Raw genomic sequence first — 13,409 nt, forward strand, 5'->3', positions numbered from 1 at the left:
TTCATGCCTCAGTGCTTGGGAAGCTGGAGAGCCGAGCTTTGCAGTTCATCTGGACCTTCCACAGCACTCCAGAAAACGTTTAATAAAGCTCTCAGCCTGCTTTTCCAGGGGACTGCTGCTCCTCACGCTCAGCTGGCTGTGCCAAAGGCTTTCCCTCTCTCCTGACGTGTTCGCTGCACCTCCGTGGGGTCATTGGGGAGGATATTCCATGATTCCATGGGACAAGGAATGGCTTCAAACTGCCAGAGGGCAGGGATAGATGGGATTTTGGGAAGGAATTGTTCCCTGTGAGGATGGTGGGACACTGGCACAGGGTGCCCAGAGAAGCTGTGGCTGCTCCTGGATCCCTGGAAGTGTCCAAGGCCAGGCTTGGATCGACCTGGAATAGTGGATACTGTCCCTGCCCATGGCAGGGGGTAGCACTGGATGGGATTTCAGATCCCTTCCAACCCAGCTCATTCTGGAATTCTGCTTTATTTTTTACCAAATAGTTGCTTTTTCTCATTATTTATTCTCATTTGCTGTTGTTCCGTTTCCTTCTGTTTTTCAGGATTTCTCTGCCATGAAGTGCACTTGGTTGGATGTGCTGATCTTAGAGGCCTTTTCCAACCTAAACCATTCCATGATCCCCTGATTCCTTGATTCCTCTCCCTCCAGCTCCACGCTCCCCTGCTGCCCAGCTCCTTGCACAGCAGCTGTGCTGTGGGGCCGGTGAAGAATCCCGGGATGGTTTGGGTTGGAAGGACCTTAAAGCCCATCCCATGGGCAGGGCCACCTTCCCCTCTCCCAGTCTGCCCCAATCCCAGCCCTGTCTGGGTTGTTTGAGGACAATGTGGGATTTGTTTCCCTGTAGAAGAGCCTGGAGCTTTCCCTGGGCTGGGCTGGGCTCTCCAACCCTGGGATTAAATCCTCCCTTGGAGGTTCTGGAAAGCTGTGGAATAACGGGGCTGTGAGGAGGGGCCGTGGGCATTCCCAGCCCCCAAGAAGAGCCCTCACTCTGCTGTATAATGGCCTTCTGTTGCCTTTTAGTGGGGTGCAGTTTAGTAAATTAGGAGTCTTCAGGTACTTAGCACTTTAATGGTTCTCACTAAGAACATAATTAAACCATAGACCCCGTGGGGAGAAAAAAAACCCAAAAAAACAGTTTATTGTGCGTATTTTTAGACTGTGTTACCAGCCCTCATAAAAGCTGCTCGATCCAAGCCAGGGAACAGGCCCGAGCTGGCGACCCAGAATTCCTGCAGCAGCGCTCACACCTTACAAATCTGCCCCGTGAATTACGGAATTCATTTTCCTGCTCCCATTTCCAAAGGCGCTCGCAGCAGCGGTTTCTCCGAGCTGTGGGGGAGCCACAAGGGTTGTGATGTTGTGCTGACACACAGAGTTGGGTAATTGGGGTTTTGTTGGTTTTTTTTTAATTTATAAACATTTTCAGTCTCACGGAGGTGCCCAGAGACGGGGCCGCTCGGAGCCCATGGCTCCTCTCCCTCTCCACCTTGGGGAGGTTTGGTTCCATCCTCCTTGGAATCCACATTTCCCACGTCTGGGTGTCAGGAGATCACGGGTCTGGATGTAGGAGAACTCCCAGCTGCTCCTAGGATGAAGAGATGGAGAAGGGATCTTCACCGGGAGCTGGGGTGATGGGATAAGGGGGAATGGCTTCAAACTGGGAAAGAGCAGGTTTATGGTGGGAGATGGAATAAGATGGATTAAGATGGAATATTGGGATAAAATCCTTCCCTCTGAGATTCCCAGAGAAGCTGTGGCTGCCCCCAGATCCCTGGAAGTGTCCCAAGCCAGGTTAGATGGGGTTTGGAGCAGCCTGGGACAGTGGAAGGGGGTGGGAATTAAATAATCCTGCAGATCCCTTCCAACCCAAACCATTCTGGGTGTCCAGAATTCCCCTCACAGCACAGCCACAAAGGAAGGTGCAAAGCTCCAAATCCCAGAAACCAGCTAGGTGAGGAGAGCCTGGAAAGCTTTTCCCTCCTCCTGGGCTCTGAACACCTCCAACACCAGCGGGATGTTTCCATGGGATAGGATTTCTCTGGAATTGGGGGAAATTCCACCTCCAAAATCCCAGCAAGGTGCCCTGGGTGCTTTCCCCAGCTGTGGGTGCCTCTGGCCACTCGTGGAGTCAGACACAAAAAGAATCCAGGAAGTTTTGCAGCATCCCAGGCTCCCGGGGATTCACAGGCTGCTCCTGCCTCCACGCCCCATCCCGAGTAAACACGGCTCCCTTCCCGGGAAACCTGTGCTGTGCCGCATCTGGAAGGCATTGGGAGGAACACACACACACACATCTCCTCCCCCAGCAGCTTTGAAGGGATATCTGGGACATGTGAATCCCTGTGCTTTGCTTTATCTGCAAATCCCAGACTGGTTTGGGCTGGGAAGGACCTTAAAGCTCATCCCACACCTCCGACCTTCCATCCCAGGAGCTCCAGCCCCGTCCAGCCCAGCCTTGGGCACTGCCAGGGATCCATTACTATTATTATTATTATTATTATTATTATTATTATTATTATTATCATTATCATTATTATTATCATTATTATTATCATTATCATTATCATTATCATTATTATCATTATCATTATTATCATTATCATTATCATTATCATTATTATTATTATCATCGTCATCATCATGATCATTATCATTATCATTATCAATATTATTAATTTTATTTTTATTTTTATTTTTATTTTTATTTTTATTTTTTATTATTTTATCATTATAATTATCATTATCATTATCATTATTATCATTATCATTATCATTATTATTATTATCATCATTATCATCATTATCATGATCATTATCATGATCATTATCATTATCAATATTATTAATTTTATTTTTATTTTTATTTTTATTTTTATTTTTAATTTTTTATTATTTTATCATTATAATTATCATTATAATTATTATCATTATTAGCATAATAATTATTATCATTATCGTTATTACTATTATTATCAAATACAATTAAAATTATTTTGAATGCATTATGTATTTTATATCTTATTAATGTAATACAATAATTGCTGCATCAATATTTATTATATTAATGCAATAACTAAATTATTATATAATGTAAGATTTTTTAATTAATATTTATTAATTTATTATATTAAATATATATATATTTTTAGTAAGATTTATATAATAGTATCTATTATATATAATGTTATTTATTTTGTTAACAGAATAATAAAATGAGAAAAATTCAAATTAAATGGTGATAATAATAATGATAACATTAATAATGACGATTATGGTGATGGTAATGATAATAATAATAAATAATTAAAATAAATCATAAAAATAATAAATAATAAAAATAATAAATCATAAAGAATAGATAATAAAGATAATAAATAATAAAAAGTAATTATAATAAAAAGTAATAATAGTAATAGTAATAATAGTAATAGTAATAAAAATTCATAATAATAACAATGACGACAACAACAACAATAATAATAATAATAGTAATAATAATAGTAATAATAATAATAATAATAATAATAATAGTAATAATAATAATAGTAATAATAATAAGTATTCAAGGAACAAGCTGCCTGTTTGGAAGGATAAAAGCATTTCTCAGCAATTTGGGATCAAACCAATCCCTCTGGGAGCTTTCCTGGGAATGCTGTGAGGTTCCAGCCCTGTCCAGCGGGTCCTGGCGGGTCCAGGGGAGGCCCTGGGGGCAGCGGGGGCTGCGCTGACCCCCCGGCCCGGCTGGAGCGGCCTTGGCAGAGCTCCCTGAGCCCAGCCCGGCTCCATCCGGGAAGGAAGGATGCGGTCTCCCGTCCTGAGGGGCCACAGCAGCCTCCAGCCCAGGCCAGGCTTTATTAATCCCAGCTTTGCTAATAAGGAATTACAATAGTTGTGGGATTTGGCAGTGGGAGCGTGCTTGGCTGCCACGCATCCTACAGGATTTGCCCTGTTTTGTTTGTATTTTGGATTTAACTACAAATAATTTAAAGATGTGTTGTGTCTCCTTCAATTAACATTTGTGTTTTCCACCTCTCTTTTTTTCCATTTTTGCTGTTGAAGTTTTAAAACAATACCAGGGAATTTGAGCCTGTCAGATACGCTAAGATAAATTCACATTTATTTTTTTGCTCCAGCCGTGGGATTTCTTAGGGTGGCACTTATGAACATGTCAGAACTTGGGGCTGTTGTTCCCTTTGAAAACTTTGCCGTTTTCTTGTCCTGGATGGAAAAATCTCCCAGTGTCAAAAAATTTCAGGCTGACAAAAGAATAATATTGTCCCAAGGCCAGTATGTAAATACCTTAACCAGTATAACATGTTTAGAGGAATTACACTTTCCTCTCCCAAATTACCATCTTGGAAAGCAGCTCTACCAGCACATTTATTTGAATTTTAAACATTTTGAAAGCAGATCTCTGAGGTTTTGAAATCTGGTTTCCATTCCTGGCTCTGTTTGACCCAAGGCCTGACCCTGAGCAAATCTTAGGCTCAGTTTCTGGATCTGCCCCGTTGCTCTGAGGATCCTCACTCACTTTACCATCCCTCAGAGCTGATCTGAGTGTAAGATTTCACTGTTAAATAATGGTGGGGTTAATTTAAGATGGGGTTTGGTTATGATGACAAAAGGGAAAATTAAAACTCTTGCTTTTTAAGAGATGGATTTGTTTAAAGATGCGTGAAAAAAAAAAACCCTTGAATGAAGTCATTTTCTCTGCGAAGAAACGAGTTCCCAGAGGTGAAGAACAGTTCTCCTGAGGGCAAACTTGGGGAGAGAAATAAGGAGCAAGGCCAGAACTTTGTGGCTGCCCTTCACACCAAGTTTTGGAGGGGATTAATTCCATTTTTCCCTTTGTCATTCCAGACACAGCCGGTGCCCAACCCCATCTCGTACTTCATGCACCGCTCGCCGTGGTGGTTCCACCGCTTCGAGACCTTGGTCAACCACTTCATCGAGCTGGTGGTGCCCTTCTTCCTGCTGCTGGGCCGGAGGATGAGCATCCTGCACGGGCTCCTGCAGATCCTGTTCCAGGTGAGCTGCTCCCAACGAGCTTCCCCTCCTCTCCCAGCCTTCCCGACTCCTCCTGGAGCTGGCTCAGGGGCCAGGGTGGGAGTCCGGCCTCCAGGGAATGAGGATGGTTCCCAGCCGGGAATTCCTGCGTGTTTCCCACTGCTCTGGGTGCTTTGCTGGACGTTTGGTTTGGGTTGGTTTGGGTTGGTTTGGTTTGGGTTGGTTTGGGTTGGTTTGGTTTGGTTTGGTTTGGTTTGGGTTGGTTTGGTTTGGGTTGGGTTGGGTTGGGTTGGGTTGGGTTGGTTTGGTTTGGTTTGGTTTGGATTGGATTGGATTGGATTGGATTGGATTGGATTGGATTGGATTGGATTGGATTGGGTTGGATTGGATTAGATTGGGTTGGATTCATTTGGTTTGGGTTGGGTTGGGTTGGTTTGGTTTGGTTTGGGTTGGGTTGGGTTGGGTTGGGTTGGTTTAGGTGTGGTAGAGAAGTGGCAGCCCAGGATCAGTGCAAAGGGGAATCCCTGTGATTCCCCCAAAAGTTAATTTTTATCTCTCCATCTCTGAAGGGATTCTTTGTTCTGTGTCTGTCATTTGAGGATTGTTCTTTATCTCTGAAATTCTTTATTCTCTTCACAAATACCACATGGACTGTGCCGAGCTTTAAAATGAAAATAATTCCTTGCAAATTTAACAGATTCACATTCTGCTTGATTCTTTGGGTGTTTTTTTCACTTTTTGTACCTCTGCAAAACTCAGAGGACAGAAGCTGCTGCACAAATACTTCCCTAGAGCCCATCTGATTCCTCTCCTCTGTCCTGGCAGAGCTCAAAGAGCTCATGAAACCTCTCAGAGGTTCGGTTTCCAGCCCTTGCTGCCCTGCCTTTGTTCAGCATCATTTCAGCAGCATGAAATTCCTGCTCAGGAGCTGGTACTGCTTCCTGTGAGCTCATGTGATGATTAAACTGGAGAACAGCTCATAAAGCCCCTTGGTAAACCACAAAAATGCTGCTCAGGTTTTAAAGGTCTGACAGAAACCCCGGCGGGTTTGTGCCCTCGCGGAGTTCCTCGCGCTTCCCAAACTCTTCCTGTTGTGTCTGGGTGCCACAGAACGCCGGATTTCACCCCTGCACAGCTCCCAGGGGCAGCTCTGGTTGGGCTGGGATGGGTTTGGGCAGATGGAGGGAGAGGTCTGAGCCGGGTGTCGCTCCAGAGGTGCCAGCTGTGTTTGGGACAGGCATCACCCCTGAGGTTTGTGGAGGAACTGGGAGGATTTCGTTCAGCCTGACCCTAAAAAAAACTCCAGGGACAAAGCAAAACCTGGTTAAGATGAAGGAAAGCAGGGTGAGATTAGAGATCAAGGAGAAATGAATCCCTGGGAGGGTGGCACAGATTCCCAGAGAAGCCGTGGCTGCCCCTGCATCCCTGGAAGTGTCCAAGGCCGGGCTGGAGTGACCCTGGGATCACAGCAAGTGTCCCCAGGGAGGTGGGAACAAGATGATCTTCAAGGTCTCTCCCACCCCACTCCATCCCATGCTCAACACTCCCCTCTCACCCCCTTCTCCCCTCGGGCTTGCTCCATCCCTGTCACTCCCAGCCAGGAACCTCCGGCTCCTTCCCGGCTCCTCCAGAGCCCCTAAGGAGCAGCAGGGCCCTGGGGGGGCTGGGGGACCCCAGACAGAGCCGAGCCCACCCCATAAATGTCCTAATGCCAGCGAGTGAATGCAGGCATCCAGCCCCCTTTAATTGGCCCTTTATTGATAGCTGGCAATTACTGACTTGTTTCGATCACGGGGGGGAGGCTGCCGAGGCAAAAAGGGTCCCAGTGTAAGAGGCAGCTCTACTGCATTTACAGCATTTCAACAAAAACCTGTTTATTTAATATTTACTGCCCTTTTCTTCATTCAGAATGACTTTTATTGACAATCCTTCTGCTCTGCAAAGGAAGCTATAAAGTTTAATGTTGATACACCACTTAATTCTGCTTTTCAAGATTTGAATTGACATTACAGACAAGTTTTATTGGACATTTTATAATTGTTATTGGAGTCATGGTGGCGAGGTTGAGTGAGTGTATTTTTCCAGATTCCAACTGGCCTGGAGAATATTGCTTTGTCAGGAACCCAAAAAAAAGTTGGGTTTAAAAAGAGGAAAGTGGGGGTTTTTTTCCAAGTGTGAACTTATTCTTCTTGCCTGCTTCATGTTTGTAAGGAAAAAAGCTTAGAGAGGGTGGAAACATCAGAGAGGAGGTGCTCAGCAGCCTGGGGATGGATGTGTGTCCACCAGGGGATTCCTGTGGGGTTGGGATTCCAGCCTGGAGTTCTCCTGAGGGAGCTGGAAGCTCCACCTCGTTCCCACCCTGGCCATACACAGGAGCTTCCTGCTGGGCTTTGTGTTTGGTGGGACCCAGCTGGGATTTAGGGTGGCTTTGATGGACACCAAAGTGCTGCCAGCACCTTGATTCCCCCCTGGAGGGCCCAGAGGGAGCCTTGGGATGAGCCCATTGCCAGCAGATCCATGAAGGGCTCGCTGGTGCTGCTCCTGGCCAGGGATGGGCCCTCCTGCTGTGCTTTCCTGCCCCTCAGCTTTGGGGTTTTTTCTCTTTGTGAGCTCAGGTCAAACCCCACCACTTTCCATGGACCTCCTGGGCACTGCTGCCAATTGGATCTGCCAGGAATAAATTATCCCTGGAAATGTTCAGAAAAGCGTGGATGTGACACTTGAGGACGTGGTCTAGTGGTGAATGTGGTGGTTGATGGTTGGATTTGAGCTTTTCCAACCTTAACAATTCTGTGACTGGCTGGTTTTTGTAGCAGAGGTGGGGTCTGAGCCTCAGAAATGCGCACCTGGGTCTGAAACACCCCAACATTCAGGAGAAATCAAATCTAAAACAGGGCTGTCAGTGCCTGGAGTGAGGCAAAAGGTATCTTGGAGGGTCTCCAGGTGAGGTCTGGACCCTCATTCTTGGTTCTGCAGAATCAGCAGGGCAGAGCCTGCCCATACCCCAAGCAGTCTGTGGGGTGTGGGAGGTTGGAGGTGCTGCTGGGGAAGGCAAATCCTTCAGCTCGGTGGGGATTTTGCTGATCCCTGGATCTGCCTCCTCCAAGCCCTGGAGCTGCGAGTTTTTCACGCTGTCAAACTCCCAGCTCCCACCAAACGTATTTCTTGGCTCTTTGGAAGCCAGAGGCAGTAAAACTGCAGCACTTGGCAAAGGAATCGATGAGGGGAGCCAAATAAAAAGGCAGGAAAAAGGCACCTTGCCCCTCGGAGCTGGCAGGTAGAGCTGGACTGGAGCGAGGGAGGGAAGGGGCTGGGGTGGATGTGGCAGTGCCAGGTGGGAAGGAGCTTCAGGAGCAGAAAGGTGAAATCCATAAATGAATATACAGAATGGAAATCCGACGCTGTTGGAAAGGCAGGGGCACTGCTTGGATTCGCAGTCACAGCCAGAAAGGCACGGCCTGGGGAGTTTAGAGTGTGGGGAGAGTTTTAAGCTTTTAAATCCCTTTGGATCTGGATGGATTTGTGGAGTCTGACTCCTTCCCGTGGCCCTTGGAAGCTCCTGGCGCATTCTCCAGCACGGAGCATCCTTGTGGCTGCAGAAATCCCTGGATGAGCTCAGCCCCCACAGCCAGGACAGAATTCCCTGGAGGAGCTGCAGTGGCTGTGGAACATTTCCCCCCCTCCAGATGCTGAGTGTTGGCACTGCAGGGTCTCCCCTGCTCCCACTCAGGCAATCCTGGGATGGTTTTCAGCAGGAGCCACCTCCAGAGCACAGGGATAACAATGCCAGGAGCACAGGGATAACAGTGCCAGGAGCACAGGGATGTGGCAGTGCCAGGAGCACAGGGATAACAATGCCAGGAGCACAGGGATGTGGCAGTGCCAGGAGCACAGGGATGGCAGCACCAGGAGCACAGGGATAACAATGCCAGGAGCACAGGGATGGCAGCACCAGGAGCACAGGAATGTGGCAGTGCCAGGAGCACAGGGATAACAGTGCCAGGAGCACAGGGATAACAGTGCCAGGAGCACAGGGATGGCAGTGCCAGGAGCACAGGGATGGCAGCGCCAGGAGCACAGGGATGGCAGCGCCAGGAGCACAGGGATGGCAGCACCAGGAGCACAGGGATGGCAGTGCCAGGAGCACAGGGATGGCAGTGCCAGGAGCACAGGGATAACAGTGCCAGGAGCACAGGGATGGCAGCACCAGGAGCACAGGGATAACAATGCCAGGAGCACAGGGATAACAGTGCCAGGAGCACAGGGATAACAGTGCCAGGAGCACAAGGATGTGGCAGTGCCAGGAGCACAGGGATGGCAATGCCAGGAGCACAGGGATAACAATGCCAGGAGCACAGGGATGGCAGCACCAGGAGCACAGGGATAACAGTGCCAGGAGCACAGGGATGTGGCAGTGCCAGGAGCTCTGGAATGGCAGTGCCAGGAGCAAGGCACAATTCCAGCCCTGCAGAAGGCAGAGGTGAAACCTCCCCAGCCAAAACCCCTCCGAGGCTCAGAGCCCTGCAAAGGAACTCCCGAGGCAGCTCCCAGGATCCGGCCAAGGAGCAGCCGGGGGCTTTGGGAGCTGGACAGGGATGTGGGGACCTGCTGGGAGAGGGACCCCGAGGGGATGTGGCAGAACCCTCGAGCTCTGTTCCCCTGGAAAACAAACTGCCAGCACTACCCTTGCCCAGCTGGGCACTGCACCAGGGCCACGCAGCCCCTGGGAGCTGGGAATGTGCAGGAGAGTGGGAGCAAAGTCGTTTTCCTCCAGGTTTTTTTTTTTGTTTTTTTTTTTCTTTTCAGGCAGAAAACAGTTGTTGAACAGATATTTTCTGGCTTTTTATTTTTTCCTCCTTGGCTTGGCCAAACCCCAACCTCTTAAAAACATTGATGGAAAAGGACGTTTCCCTCTGGTTGGTTTTGTTCCCATCTCTCCAGGAAGGCAGGGGAGGCCAAGTGGGGCTTTCCCCCCTCTTTTTTTTGGGGAGGGGAGGACTGAGCCCCCCGTTGTCCCAGCGCTGCCTCTGCCACACCACGAGATGCTGGAGGGATGAGCTGCCCCTGCAGCCACACACACACAAATTAAATCAGGCTGCTGCAGTGCCACAGCTGCAAGAGATTGTGTTGCTGACTTAGGAGGTAGCAGAGGTCACAGCAGCAGCCTGGAGAGAGGGAACAAAAATGAAGCAGCCCCCCCTCCCTGCAGAAAGTGTCTGAATCCAGTGTTTGTTTTCACTTGTCAGATCCGAGCTGGGGTTTGTTCTCGTGGCGGGGCTGGTGTAAATCAGGGGTGTCTCCAGCAGGATTAGCAGGGTTGCAGCAGTGCCAGGCTCGTGGCAGGAGGATCAGGCCCCTCGTTGGGGCTTTAATTGGGCACCCACAGGACGTGGGCACTGCTGGAGGAGGTGTTTTTCTCTGTGTGCATGCAGAGCGGTGTCGTTAAGGTGTGGGAGAATAAAGCCCAGCTCACGGGAGGATGGGGCAGGCAGAAAATTCAGGAATTATTCTGCAGTTCACACAATCCCGGAATGGATTGGGTTGGAAAAAGCCTTAAAGGCCATCCAGTGCCACCCTCCTTTCCATGGCAGGGACACCTCCCACTGTCCCAGGCTGCTCCAGCCTGGCCAGGGATCCAGAAGCAGCCCCAGCTGCTCTGGGCACCTGTGCCAGGGCCTGCCCACCCTCACAGGGGGGAATTTCATCCTGATATCCAATGTAAATCTCCTTTCTTTCAACTGAAATCCCTTCCTCCTTGTTCTGTCGCTTCACATCCCTGTAAAAGGTCCCTTTCCTGGTTCTTTTACAAATCCCTGGGGATGCTGTGGAGCGTGGTCCCCCCGGCCCAGTCCCTGCATGGGTTGGGCAGGGGCTCCCCAGCGAGAACAGAGGAAATTCAGCCTTCCCCAAAGTCCAAATCTTGTTGATTTTGTTGTGGTTTAGAAAGAAACAACAAACAGAGAATCCCAGGGAAAGGAAGAGCGGGGCAGGACTGGAGGAGTGGGCCCATGGAAAAGAGTTTTGCGGTTCAGTTGTTTAAAAATCCGCTTTGGATTTTTCAGTCTCCTCGGGTGTGAGATGGAAGGTGCAGGGAGAGAGATTCAGAGGTTCTTTGGGAATGTTGGAGCTTGGACTGGGATTATGGGGTTGATCCACAGCCCTGTGCACCCATCCTGGTCCCGGGGTGTCCCTGCCCCTCACTCCCGCCTGGATCCCCCAGATCCTCCCCTGGATCCCCCAGATCCCCTCCTGGATCCCCCAAATCCTCTCCTGGATCCCCCAGATCCTCCCCTGGATCCCCCAAATCCTCTCCTGGATCCCCCAGATCCCCTCCTGGATCCCCCAGATCCTCCCCTGGATCCCCCAAATCCTCTCCTGGATCCCCCAAATCCTCTCCTGGATCCCCCAGATCCCCTCCTGGATCCCCCAGATCCCCTCCTGGATCCCCCAAATCCTTTCCTGGATCCCCCAGATCCTCCCCTGGATCCCCCAGATTCCCTGCTGGATCCCCCAGATCCTCTCCCTCAGCCCTGGCACTGCTCCAGCTCAGCTTTTCCCCACAGCAAAACAAAAGGAATGTGAAATCAAAGCAGTTACAGGGCAGATTTTCTGTTACATTTAAGCCCCCTTAAATTAAACACTGAGCTCTACACCCCCCCCAACAAGAAACATTCTGAGTTAAGCAGGCAGAACCCAAACTATTTAATCACTCTGATATTTGATTTCACATGCAGCTCGATAGGATCTGCTGTGCCAGACACAGGAACAGCAGCACATACCACCCCAAACCAGTAAATAACACTGCTCCCATAATGGGGTCTGGGATTAGTTAGCAACAAGTTAAGTCCTTGCATTCTGCAGTAGTCAGAGGGACTGAGAAACACTCACTGGGAGCCATAGGAGTGCATTTAATTAGCTCCTGATTCAGGGCACTGGGGTTTTGTTTTTTTTCTTTTCTCTCTCTTTTTTTTTTTTTTTCTTTTTTTTTTTTTTGAATCATTAAATAAAGTGTCACCCCAAGCCAGTGCTGTAAACTCTATTTTGATTGTGGCTGCAATAACCCCTTTGGGCGTCATTCAGATTGTACTAAACAGTTTCTGGAGAGCGCTGGTTTCTCTCAAAATAAACCCAAGTCCGGCTTTGACAAGCTCTAATGAAAAACAAATTGTTATATTACTTAGAAAAATAATTTGAAGGAAGTCTGAATTAGTTGTAAAGGTGGAAAAGGTTCAGCTACTTGAAAATAGAAATTTGGAAGGTATTTATTTTAACCATTAAGCCAGCGGCCTTGAAATACAGCCTTGTTTGTTCCAGAATGCTCCTAACGAGAGCCATGAATCACGCTGTTAATCAGTATGGGAACTTGATTAATTGGAGAGGGGACCAGCAGTGACTCCAGCAGGCAGAGCCTGGAGCTGGGCTCCTTCACCATCCCTCACCCTGCTGCCACAGCGGGGGCTTTGGAGGAAAAACTGGGAATCAAAGGTGGCTCTGAATTCCCGGTGTCCGTGCTGCTTTTCCATGGAGCGGGGCTCGGAGTGTCTGTGGTTACCCTGGGGTGGCTGTCAGCTCACCTTTGCTGCTGCTCCTGGCTCTGCTGCCCAGCTTGAGAGGGAGATTTGATGTCCAGCTGTGAAATCAGATTTGCACAGGAGGCCCTCGGGGTGGGAAGGCTGGAAAAATCCAGCGGGAAGGTCGGGATTGGTTTCCACTCCTGACCAGAACTCTTGGTTCGTGGCTTTGACCATCCAGGGGTGGTTTTAGGGCCGTGTGGCAGCGGGGAGGGGAGGCAGGGATGAGTTCCAGCAGAGTTCCAGGTTCCTGCTGGAAGCTGCCATCTGTGCCAGGCTGGCCCAGGGCTGCTGGAACATTTCGGTGCCACCTCTGTGCCAGGGAGCTCCAGGTGGGCCGCAGTCTCCTTGGGAATATTGCCGAGCACTGACTTCAAAATCACCAACTGGATCCTTAAATGGCAATATTTCCACAATGGAGTGGAAACTCACCCAGTCCTGGCCACATCATGGCTTTCCAGAGGCTCACGGGTCCCTCTCTCTGTGCTGCTCCCTGTGCGCACTCCCCGCACCGGGAGCAGCTTCCAGAGCTCACGGAATGACGTGGCTGACAGGGAATCTTCACCTCCCTGGGCTCTGGAGCAGCTCCAGGTGGTTGGTTTTTCTCCCTGTTTGCATTTTTGCAGTTGATTTTCGGAATTCCTCCGTGCTCCAGAACGTTTGTGCCCTGCAGCAGAATTTCCAGGTGGTTGGGCAGGACGGGGCAAATGGATGCTGAGGATGCTCGGTGGAATGATCCGAGCTGGAGCTCCAACATCTGCACTTCCCAGATGGGATTGGGGATTCAGCTCCAGGCTGGGAGATAAAGGATGTGTTGCACAT

The 13,409-nt window shown here is 49.2% G+C and overlaps 1 protein-coding gene across 4 annotated transcripts in view; it reads left to right on the forward strand.

The window, feature by feature from the left end:
• The window catches only part of LMF1 (lipase maturation factor 1), a 139,782-nt gene that overhangs the window by 91,636 nt on the left and 34,737 nt on the right, over positions 1-13,409 (forward strand). For all 4 annotated transcript variants that reach the window (XM_086853850.1, XM_086853851.1, XM_086853853.1 and 1 more), the window contains one exon: positions 4,870-5,037. In XM_086853850.1, coding sequence (XP_086709976.1) covers positions 4,870-5,037 — 168 coding nt within the window. The remainder of the gene's footprint in view (positions 1-4,869; positions 5,038-13,409) is intronic.

The sequence above is a fragment of the Cyanistes caeruleus genome, chromosome 17 (assembly GCF_971803275.1).
Source record: "Cyanistes caeruleus chromosome 17, bCyaCae1.hap1.1, whole genome shotgun sequence".
Lineage (NCBI taxonomy): Eukaryota > Metazoa > Chordata > Aves > Passeriformes > Paridae > Cyanistes > Cyanistes caeruleus.